The sequence below is a fragment of the Hyperolius riggenbachi genome, chromosome 9, assembly GCF_040937935.1.
Source record: "Hyperolius riggenbachi isolate aHypRig1 chromosome 9, aHypRig1.pri, whole genome shotgun sequence".
Classification (NCBI taxonomy): domain Eukaryota; kingdom Metazoa; phylum Chordata; class Amphibia; order Anura; family Hyperoliidae; genus Hyperolius; species Hyperolius riggenbachi.
The window spans coordinates 102,877,236-102,889,302 of record NC_090654.1 but is presented as its reverse complement, the minus strand read 5'-3'; the positions used below and the strand labels follow the sequence as shown (position 1 = coordinate 102,889,302).

At 42.6% G+C, this 12,067-nt stretch overlaps 1 protein-coding gene across 3 annotated transcripts in view; it reads left to right on the top strand.

Annotated features, from left to right (window-relative positions):
- The window catches only part of CADM3 (cell adhesion molecule 3), a 617,404-nt gene that overhangs the window by 363,935 nt on the left and 241,402 nt on the right, over positions 1 to 12,067 (top strand). Inside the window, exons 1-2 of one of the 3 annotated variants that reach the window (XM_068253274.1) lie at positions 1,914 to 2,013; positions 4,763 to 4,816. The exons of 1 other annotated variant lie outside the window; for it this stretch is intronic. In XM_068253274.1, the coding sequence (XP_068109375.1) occupies positions 1,929 to 2,013; positions 4,763 to 4,816 (139 nt within the window). In that variant the 5' untranslated portion in view covers positions 1,914 to 1,928. Of the gene's footprint in view, positions 1 to 1,911; positions 2,014 to 4,762; positions 4,817 to 12,067 lie in introns of those variants that run through there. One more of the 3 variants, XM_068253276.1, reaches the window with a different exon arrangement.

Sequence of the window (12,067 nt, the reverse complement as noted above, 5' to 3'; positions counted from 1 at the left end):
AACCTGTCCCGAAAGGGTTAATAGATATTTTGGCCTGTGACGTAGACTACATTCTAGATTGTGGCCCCTTACGTGATTGAGATTGACATCCCTGATCTAATCCCTACTATATGCATATGTCCATTGCAGTCTAAGGCCAGTGTACAGGAAAACAGATTAATTCACTTATTTGTATGTTTTCGGGATGTGCAAGGACACCAGCATGCCTAGAGAAAACCCACACAGACATGGAGAGGACATACAAAACTCCAATCAGATAGTGCTCTGGTTGGGATTCGAACCAGGTACACAGCACTGCATGGCAAGAGTGCTATCCACTACATTACTGTACTGCTAGTTAGTAAGTCGCAACAAGGGGGGTTGCACATGTTCTATATTTGCAGCAGTTTGCAAGGACTTTAGTCTGCCATGTGATGTTATGATTCCTGTTTGACGTAAATCATGGCCAGTAATGGAAAGAGAACTTCATAAAGTGCAATTTACAGAGTAATAAGTGCAACACACTTAAAAAAAGAACAACTAAACAACTGTTTCCTAACCCCTTACTACCTAAATACAGTAGTACAAAAATAGTTATCCTAGTTGCCTTTCCCCAGGGTAATCTTATCTTTGTAAAAAAAAATCACAATTCCCCCCTGGTTACAACTGCTAGTACGGAAGCAACCATCTTGCATAATAATATGACATCCAGTTCAGTCCATTAGTAACACACTGCTATTTTCCTGAAGGTACAACTAGCTTGCACACAAAGATTTCTGCTATACATTAGCCTTATCTCCCGCAGTCAAAGATAACAGAACAATCGAAGGTGATTGTTCTGTTATCTTTGACTGCAGGACAGCTTTTTCAGCTCAGTATGAATAACTGATGCTGGGCATACACGGCTGCTGGGGAGGATTATCAATCGAGCCTGATGGCTCGATTGATAATATCTGACGTGTCCGATACCCCGCCGGATCGATACTTTGCTCGATACCGGCGGGGAGAACAATAGAATAAACAAGAGGCTGATTAGCAGCCGCCCGCGGGGACGAGTGGGGATTGATCCGCGCGGACGAGCAGGGATCGATCCGCGCGGACGAGCGGGGATGCGCCGGCATCGAGCCAGCGGCTCGATCCGGCGCATAATCGCAGCCACGTATGCCCAGCATGATAGGGCGCACGAATGAGACGTAAAGTAACCTTAGAAACAATTTCCGGCACTTAAAAAAAAAGTTTGTTCTTAGAATTTAGAATAGCGTGGTTAATCTTCTGAAGCAGAGGGGAAAATGGGACAGTAGCTTTAACTGAGGGTCAGCAGTCTTGTAGCTATATACACTATAGCATCAGAATATAAGAACACAGAATAGCAGAATAGGTCACATACTAAGACAAATTTAATTACTTGAAACTACTGTATAAAACAATAGAAAATAATGTAGGGGGATCTGTTTTATCCTCTGCATTCAGGGTACAGCACATTCTAGTATATATTCAAAAGAATTAATCGCAACTAAAAATTGAAACATGACATTTTTATCTGCTGCGTTTCATGGTTCAACAGACTGCTTCATCAGAGACAAAATATATCAGGTGGGATATACTGTACATCAAGGTGATAAAACTGTAAAAAGGGTTCATTGAATAAGGACCTTTATCTGTTTATTTCATGAATTACGGTATCTCTCCTTATAGTCCAAGTGAAAAATTAGGTGAGATAATTAACGAAGTAACCGTTTTTTGTGAATCAGCCCCTCACTTTTGAACCATGCAATACACGTGATCAGTGTCTATATTGCCCAGCTACCTTGATCTTGCAGCCAGCAGCAACATTACTTAGCACAGGTGTGCTTTACCTGTCACAGTGCTCATCCTGACAGTTACCAGGGCAACACAGTTGTAGAACCTGATGCTGAAACTTTCAAGCTGTTAGGAAACGCACAGGCAGCATGCAGAGGACCAGAACACAGCAGGAAACCTGTGGCTATCTACAGCTGAGAGGAGTAATAACAGCTATAGGTCACAGGGCTGAAGGTGAGGTTTACCCATAAGAGGTTAATAACCAAGTACAGGTCATATTGGGAGTACTGCTATAAATGTTACATTTCCCAGTACATATAAGCTTAATCAGACATGAGAAAATTCACTGGGTGTTCTGGGAGGTAAATTTACAACACAAAAATAAATACAGATTCCCGGCTCACTCACTGTCAACTCTCAAGACAACCCATCACTTGTCTTTCATACAAACACAAAGATTCCATGAGTCACTCCCTGACACCCAGCAGGTGAACCTGCCACCTGTTCCTGTTATGTATTCGGTACTTCGAATGTACATTGTTTTTCTAGCTGTTAATTGCCTGAACAGCTGCAGAGTTTTTATTCTGCTTTGAGCTGGGGACATGCATAAGCTCTGCTGCGGTATTGTCATGTCTGGTCCTTTTGAGGTATCGGAGTAGACTCTAGTTGAGCTTCCTTTCTGCTTATACATCCTATATAGATCTGCAGTATGCTCCACCACTGTTTCACTCTGAAGCTACAGATTTTTTTGTGATCATTTCAGGAGACAGTTTTGAAACACGACCCTCCAGTGATCCGTGGGAAAAAAGACCGGACCTCGTAAGAACCTCAATAGAAGTTTTAGTTCCTGCAAGAACAATAGAGGTCACTACAAGAATCTGGGAGGATACCCAAGATTAAAGGGGGGAAAAGATCAGTTTTAATGGTAATCATTTTTATTGACGATATTCACATACACCATAAAAAATGCCAAACTTCCTTAGAGTAGCATAGTGTACTGCATTGTTCCAATATAGAAAAAATATAATGGATGAGGACACAAGTCTGTTTTGAATCTCAACAGGTCCTTTATCAAGCTTTCAGACCTTGGAATCGGTCAACCTTGCAATGGGATATATCATAGGTCTTAAAGGACACTTGAAGTTAGAGGGATATGGAGGCTGCCATATTTATTTACTTTTAAACAATGCACATTGCCTGGCTGTCCTGCTGATCCCCTGCCTCTAATACTTTTAACCATAGACCCTGAACAAGCATGCAGCTCAGATGTTTAACGTCTGACTGGATTTGCCGCAAGCTTGTTTCAGGTGTGTGATTCAGAAACTACTGCAGCCAGGAAGATCAGCAGGACTGCCAGGCAATATGCATTGTTAAAAAGAAAGTAAATATGGCAGCCTCCATATCCCTCTCACTTCAGGTGTGTTGAGGTACGAAACAGACTAGTGTCTTTGTCATTTTATTTGTTGTCTATGTTGGAATAATGCAGTACACTGTGCTGCTCTAAATGGAAGCTTGGAATATTTTTTGAACATGTGAACATTGTCAATAAAAATATTACTTTAAAACAGACCTTTCCCCTTTTTTTCCTTGGGTATCCCCTTAATTCTTGTAGTGTTATCTGCTTATAGTGAACACCATTAGGATAGCGCTTCCCATCTCATTAAGGGGCGGTTCACACTGCCAGCGTCTTGTTTTGCCGTAACCAAACGTGTTTCTTCAACAGAGCAGAAAAGCGATTGGCATAGTTTCCTATCCGTGTGTCGTCATGTCGTCTTTTGAGCCCCAACAATCACCCAACAGCGTCTCGGAGAATTGGTTTGGCTGCGGCGCTTGTGAAATCAAGGGTAATTGCATTGAGATGAACACAGCCATTCATCTCGATGTGGGACGTGATGGATCCTTGCAGTAAAAGACGTGAATGGACACTGGTCATGGCTGAATTTCCCATAAGGCACTGTAGGCACATGCCTACAGGTGACTGATGAGAGAAAGGTGGCTCACTCTTCTCCTATAGTACCTCCCTCCTTCCTTCCTTATGCATGAGTTCCAAGCAGAGTGTAAATGAGAGGTTACTCACCCAGCCCTCGGCATTCTACTGATGAGATTTCCCTTCAGTCGCGGGCACCTCTAGCTACCTAATACTTGTGGGAACCTCTAGCTACTTAATATTGAGGGTACCTCTGGCTGCCTACTAAGGGACACCTGTAGCTGCCTATGATGGGCAAGGGAAGGAAGGGATAAGTGACAGCTGGGACAGCCAGCACACTTGTGTTGCAGTGTGGTGGGGTTTATAGGTTCATAGAGGGTGAAGTCTAGGGGGCCAGAACATCTCTGCCTATAGGCTCCAGTGATGTAAATATGGTCCTGATGCGGGCAGTCACTCTGAAGAACATTAGAGGTCGATAAATCTGGTCAATGCCATCAGGGTACACCTGTAAACACTAGATTTTTTTTAAGCAATGGTTGCAACTGATGCAAATTTAAGGTGTGTACAGACCTTCAGATCAGAGCAGGAAAATTTCATTTCAGAGGCACAGTTATAGCCCTGCTACCTCGCATATATTTACAGACGTATGCTACTGAAATATCAGTTTCATTTCCCAATGCAGGCTTATAGTGTAGTATGTGTGTTTGTTATGAAAAACTCTGGTAGGCTGCAGTTTAATGATTCTACCAGCTTCTGTTTTATTTTTTTTCATTTCAGTAATTTGAACAGCTTGTCCAAGACTGCATCTGAAACACACATGCTACTTAAAATGCTTTACTGCTTGCGACGCGCCAGAGCCTGGTGTAAATGACACGTTAGACGGGGTTCATAGCTCATAATAGAAATGACATTGGCTGCAGATTGAGTTTGTTAATATAGCATTGTTATTCACCATAAGATTATAGTATTTCTGCATTGATTTTCTGCAGGTTACAAAACTCATTTTCATTCTGATGTGAATGCAATCTCTGAGATATTCTTTTGTTTGTATTGCAGATAATTTGGAAAAGCCTGTGCAAAAAATGTTAACTATAGATATTACTCCGGAAGGTATACTTTTCATATTTTCCCATCGCTGTTTGCTAGCATCAGCCAGATCACAGCAATTTTTCTATTACGCGAACAAAGTACTCTTAATTTGAGCAGCCTTGCTTTATCGGATAATTATTGCCAGCTATTATATTCATTTTATCAATTTGATTCTTTCTCTTTGGTTATTATTTTGTTTTGACTTGGCCCCTGTTGCTTCTACCTTTTTCTTTGATGCCCGTATTGAATGCTTGGCTCTGTTATTTTTGTACTGTTTGCGTAAATCTCAGAAGCTGGTTTTAAGGTAGACCTGTCATCTAAATACAATGGTACCCTTCATTGTGCCAATATTACAGCTGACCTGAACTCAGAACGTCCTCTCTGTTTTAAAAGATAAGCAACAACATACTAACGTTTAAAGAAAGAACAGCATTTTTTTGTTACAGATGCAACAAATCTGCCTGTGTCTTCTTCCTGCATTCATGGAAGCAGACATATTGCTAACATCCTGTGTTTACCAATAAGCTGCTCACAGCTGAGAGATCAAATTACAACTTGTGACTAGACACAGATGAGGGGGAAGTAAACTCTCTGAATACATACGTACACGCTTTCCATCTGTCCTGTGCAATAATACAGGTCCACTTAAAAGTCAAAAAGCTACTTCTGCCTTCAGCAGATGTCTATAGGCATGTTTGTGACTCCATATTAATGTTCCATGGATGTCTAAATGGGTTTACTTCAAAGTTTTGGCTCAGTGGGAACTTAATTATTTAGTATTTATATAGCGCCAACATATTACGCAGCGCTGTACAGAGTATATTTTTTTGTCATTAACTTTCCCTCAGAGGGGCTCGCATTCTAGTCCCTACCATAGTCATATGTTTATGTATGTATCACAGTCTAGGGCCAATTTAGGGGAAACCAATTAACTTATCTTTATGTTTTTGGGATGTGGGAGGAAACCAGAATGCCTGGGGGAACCCCATGCAGACACGGGGAGAACATACAAACTCCTTGCAGATGTTGACCTGGCTGAGATTCGAACTGGGGACCCAGCGCTGCAAGACGAGAGCGCTAACCACTAGGCCACCATGCTGCCTTTCTACTTGACTTGAATTATGCAAATAATTTTAAGTTGATACAGAACTATGCAAATGTTTCTGCCAATCTGTGCAGCTTGAAAATGGACCAATGAAATGTTTACACTGCAAGATTTGATTAGTCAATTTTACAATAGATTTTTCATAATAATAATAATTAGTAAAATTTGCAATCATCTCAAATGTATTTCCTCCTCAAACCCAGTGACTAATGTGGACGTTGGTACATGTAGATTTGGGCAAGACCATTAATAAACACAATTCAAACAGCTGAAACCGGCTTTGTTTCAAAAAAGTTGCTGACGGTCTCAGAGTTAAACCCCGCTGATGATTCAGCCTAAAGCCTGGTACACACTTTCAATTATGATTAGCCAATCACTGACCAATGTTACCACCTCCATGTAGTACAAGGCTTTATCTACACAATCATCTCACTATTCAATATCTGTTGACCCTCCTACTACATGGAGGTGGTAAAACTGCTCAGTGATTGGCCTGTTGTTTCCAACAGAGCATGCATCCATTCTTTTTGGACTATATTACCATATAGTATTGGACATGCAAGACCATTCAGCCCTTATTAGATTTGCAAAATAGGAGCTCTATTACATCCCGAAAGGGAGGGGTTTGGAAATATGTTTTTTGCCCCAATACTGTATGTTTTTGGGTGGAGCCTCAGCATAATTCCAGTGTGTTTTGTATATAGTTTAAATTGTCCCTTCAGAGTAGAGAATGTTGGACTGCACACTGGTGTCAGCTTTTTTCTAGGAGTATGTGAATAAATTGTTACTACCTCAATCGACAGCACCGTGTCTGTTTTAGAGTGGCAGGTCCACCACCGCCTCCTGAACTTTTTAAACGATTTTAACCTATTTTATCCTTGTGGCGCCTCTGTACATCCTTACAAATCAAGATATCCACCCCTGGTGGAAGGGTGGTACACGATCCTTTTCTTCTATCCACAGAAAGTGACATCTTAGTCCTGAGTGGGGACAGGCCTAACCTCCCCACCTGCCTATACAGTGGTTGCCTTAGGGGTAACCCCGGTTTGTAAGTATAATACTTACGATTCATTAATTTCTCCCTGTTCCAATACATACTACACTATATTGGGCTCTCGGTTTTTTGCTTTATAGCAGTTGAAGGAGGGCCATTGTGGGCCCTTCTATTCTAGGGGCCCAATGCAGTCGCAATATCTGCATCCTTTATTGATACGCCAAGGATAACAATAGGGATTTCACAAACCTTACAAGCACCCCTCTAGGAATAAGTCTGCATATACAGCATGCTCCCTTATAATTAGTTTGCACATTACTCTCCTTAGGATTTTCATAAATGACTATAGTTTTCTATAAGCTGCATAAATAACTTCATATAGGGCTGCATAATTTGGTCATAATGTAAGTTACTGCATGAAGATATCTGCATGCGCTTGTGCTTAAAACAGCTTTCCTAAAAATGACGCTTCCTTTCCTCCTTTCTTTAGCACATTTGGATGGTAATGGGAATGGATGAGCACAAAAAGCTAGAATTAGCTTAATATATACAGATCAGCAGGTGTATTGAAAGAACAGGCTGATATTATGCATGCGACTCATCCACTGTGACTTCCTGCTACAATTCTTGCACAGATATCCGAGTCTCGTGGAGTGCCCCTACATCCGCTGCTGATGTTCCCTCCGCCGACTCATTCCATGCTGACATGACTGTACACACTGCTGCTTGTTGTACTTGAACAGCCTGAGCTGTTTTGGTCACTGAATCCCCAGAGAAACACACCTTGAAATCTCCTTCTCATTAATAGTCAATGAGATGCCTCTTTTCCTGCTTTGTAAGCTTTGTGAATCTATGCACTCGCTTGCTGAGAATTCATTTTCCAGTTACAAAAGCTGCACACGTGTGTATTGCCTTTAGACGCAGGACTGCTTTTGTACTTTGCATGCATACCGGGCTATCTGTGATGTTATGCTACTGGCCACTAAAGGTACCCATACACTTAAAGTGAGCTCAAAGCATTTCTGGAATAAAAAAACAGATGCTTACCTAAGGACAGGGAACGCTCTGGGGTCTATAGAGCCTTCCTGTTGCTCTCCTGGTCCCCTGGTTCCAGCGTTGTCACCGCAATTAGCAGTCTATGACCGGTGGGTCAGGGACTGCTCTCTTCTGCTGTGGGAAGCTTCAGAAGCCAGAGTGCTCCTGAAGACGGGCAGCTCTGTAGTGCACATATGCAAGCACGCTCTCTCGGGCATGCGCTGCACGGAGCCACCCGTATTTGGGAGCACTGGGGCTCCCTAAAAACTTTCAAAGCCTCACGTGGCGGGAGATTGAAACGGAGGAGCCAGCGCTGGAATGCACGGACCGTGAGAGGAACAGGAAGGCTCAAAGGGACTTAGAGCCTTCCCCAGTATTTTTTTTCCCCAGAAACCACTTCAGGTTTGCTTCAAGATGACTATATACCTGTGGCTATGCCACCAGATCAACTATCAGATAGATCCCCTTCTAACCGAATCTGATCATAGAGGGATCTATTGCCTACCTATATACTGCAAACAGATTTCTGAAATCTATTGGTAATCGCCCTAGCGACACCATCCAACGGCCGGGCCATCTTCCCAAGTGTACATGCCCCTCCTCCCTGTGCCCGTGGTGAGTGTTGAAAACTTACCTGTCATGCCAGCACGAATCCTCACCTCCTCCAATGTCTGGCATCACCACAAGCACCTGTGCCACGTGCCACTGCCGCATGTAGTGATGCGACTGCGATTTTCTATCCAGAAAATGATTGAGGTGCTCAATAGAGTGGCTATGTTGTAGAATCGATATCTGCCAGATTCGATCATTATGATGGAATTGGACAGATATCGATTTTGAAAATCGAGTAATGTATGCCCCCCCCCCCCCCCCCTATAGATTGTCACCCAATGAGGCAAAACAAGTGATTCCTCTCTGATCAGAGTTGATTCAGAGAGGAATCTATTCCTACCACACACAGCACATAGATTTCCAGTAAATTCCAGAATGGAATCATTGAAAATCAACCAAGCCACAGTGTTGCACTGTTCTGTGCAGTGCAACGTTATGGACCGCTAATTGACTGCTGTCCCTGCTGCGCCCCCAATTGACCTAAATCTTCAATCTAGTCAATACTTTAAATCAATTTTCATCTGTAATCAAATCTGCCAGGAAAATTGGTAAGTGTAAGGGCACCTTTAGGCCATATAAATTGTGCTATCTACCTAGTTATAATGGAAATCTCTCCTTCCTTACCAGCTCCTTACAGCTCTTTCCACAAGAGAAGTCCATGTGCAAATTTCATATAACGTAGAAATGAACAGAGGCACCAAAAGAATAAAAGTAGCAAAAACTTTGAAAACTGGGGAGGCAGTGGTGGACTTACATCCTTCAAGCAGAAACAGAAAAAGGTTGCTGTATCAACAAACAGATTTATTTATACACTCCAAGGGCTCAAAGTGACATGTTTCGCAGGTGTAACCCTGCTTCATCAGGCAGTAAGGAATAGAGTATACAGCAAAAATGTGTCTATGACTCAGTCAAGTCCCTCTAAGAGTAATCAAGTGTTACAAAAAATGTGAACATAGGATCATTCTGTGAGATTAGCCTGCAATGCATTTAAGCAGCCAGACACATGCCTCCATTTCATCAGTCAAGTAAAAATATGCATCTGGGTAGAAGTGACCTTTAACTACAGGACTAAAATCGAGGCAAAGTCATGAAGGGGCATGGAGCGCAATGACATTCTGCCACCAGTGGCTTCTGGTCCCACTGTCCAGGTGACGGATGTTCTGTCTATTTTTGCTTTTTTCTTCAGAGCATTCTGCAACTGCATCTGCAGGAGCACATGAGCTCAGTCCTGCTGATATCCCTCCAAAGTTAATGAAAAAGTTATTGTAAAGCAGAGGAGAAGGGGGAGGTTAGTGATAGGCAGAGGAGAGGTTAGTATTAGGCACAGTGTTAGGCAACAGAGAGAGGAGGTTAGTGATAGGCAAGGAAGAGGAGAAGTTAGTGCTAGGCACAGTGTTAAGCAGAGAGGAGGTGGAGGTTAGTGTTAGTCAAGAAGAGGGGAGATTAGTGTTAGGCAGGCAGAGGAGAGGCTAGTGCTAGGCTAAGTGTAATGCTGGGTACACACGGTGCGTTCCCACATCAAATGCGACGCTCGATTCCCGACGAATCGATTATTTCCGAGCACATTTCGATGATTTTTAGGTCGAAGGCCATGTAAAGTATGGCAAATCGACCTAACGATCCATCAAAATGCGAATCGGACATGTCGGAAAAAAACAAAGCGATGGGAATCGAGTGCGGGAACGCACCGTTTGTACACTGCATTAGGCAGAGGGGAGGTGGAGGTTAGTGTAAGGCAGAGGAGAGGGGTAAGTTAGTGTTAGTCATAGGAGAGGGGTGAGGTTAGTGTTAGGCAGAGGAGAGGGGTGAGGTTAGTGTTAGGCAGAGGAGTGGGGTGAGGGCAGTGTTAGGCAGAGGAGAGGGATGAGGTTAGTGTTAGGCAGAGGAGAGGGGTGAGGTTAGTGTAAGGCAGGGAGAGGGGTGAGGTTAGTGTTAGTCATAGGAGAGGGGTGAGGTTAGTGTTAGACAGGAGAGGGGTGAAGTTAATGTTAGGCAAGGGAGAGGGGTGAGGTTAGTGTTAGGCAAGGGAGATGGGGAGGTTAGTGTTAGGAAGAAGAGAGGGTAGAGGGTAGTGTTAGGCAAAGGATAAGGTAGGTGAGTGTGTAGCAGAGGTGAGAGGAAAGGTTAACATGAAGTAGAGGTCAGAGGTTAAGTTAGTGTGAGTGGAACTGGTAGACCACCAAGATATTCCCCTGCTTCTCTTACCGAGTAGGACAACTTGAAAGCATAGCATGTTTTGAAACATGTGGATATCATGTTGCCCTACCTGGCAGGACAACTTGACTAAGTAGCATAACTAGACAGAATATCGGCACTAATAGCTTGTAATATTCTGTCAGATTTTTTTTAATATTGTGTGGAGCATTCTTGTGATATTTAAACACATGGCGTATGTGTTTTCAGTTGGAATAATTTGCAGTCTTCCGTTCTATTTAATTTTACTCAACATTTAAGACTGTATTTTGATGATGGTTCTCATTGCGTGCAGCTAAACATGAATATATATCTGGTTTCCAGCAGGCAGGGTAATGAATTATTGACATATTTTGCATGGTGATTACCCCGCAGCCCCATGCCAGGAGTTTGAGAGATTATCCACTATAATGCTAGTTTTTAAGTGAGACTGTTATTATGTGATAATAACTCTTGTGTGAGATTAATGACTGAGGGCTGTGTAGAGTTAGGTTGTATAATATCTCTCAAATGTTATAAACATTGGAATTCTACCTCAAACGAGCGTTTCAAGAGCCATGTGTGTATACAGAGCGCTAGTCACAAGATAAGCACAATGAGCAAATGTGCCTCAGTGCCGTTTATTTAAAGCGGACTTGAACTCATAAGTCCTCTCTGCTCTAAAAGATACGCAACATAATAATAACCTTTAAACAAAAAACATTTCTTTGTTACAGCTGATACAAATCTTAAAATAAATCTGCACTGTTTCTACTCGTTTCCTGATCTCTGTCATAGGCATTTATGTGACACAGGGAGAGATCAGATTACAACTTGTGATTATACACAAATGAGGGGGAATTAGAAAGGCTAAACTCTCTAAATACATACAGGGTGAATTTCTCTATGTTTTTCTTCTGTCCTGTGGAAGAGTTCAGGTCCACTTTAGGCTGCTTTCACAGTGGGACGTTACAGGCGCACGTTAGAGCAGCCTGTAACGCAGCCCAACTCACAGTAATGAAAAATCAATGGGCTGTTCACAGTGCCCACGTTGCGTTACAGTGGACGTTCAAAGAAAGTGCAGCATGCTGTGCGTTATAGGTGGTTTTAGCTGCGTTAGACTGTTTGCACATGCTCAGTAAGGGGAGAGTCCGCAATTGTTCCTAGCCACATGGCTAATTAATATTCACTACACTGTAGTGTTGTCCAGATCATGAACAATTTGGATCTTTGATCCGGATCTTTTTTGTGAGTCGAATCATCCGGATAATCACAATGAAGGATTCGGTTCACAGTGGATGTCTGGAAGACCCCTGCTTCCTGCTTCCCTAGTAAAATGATTCAAAGATTCGGT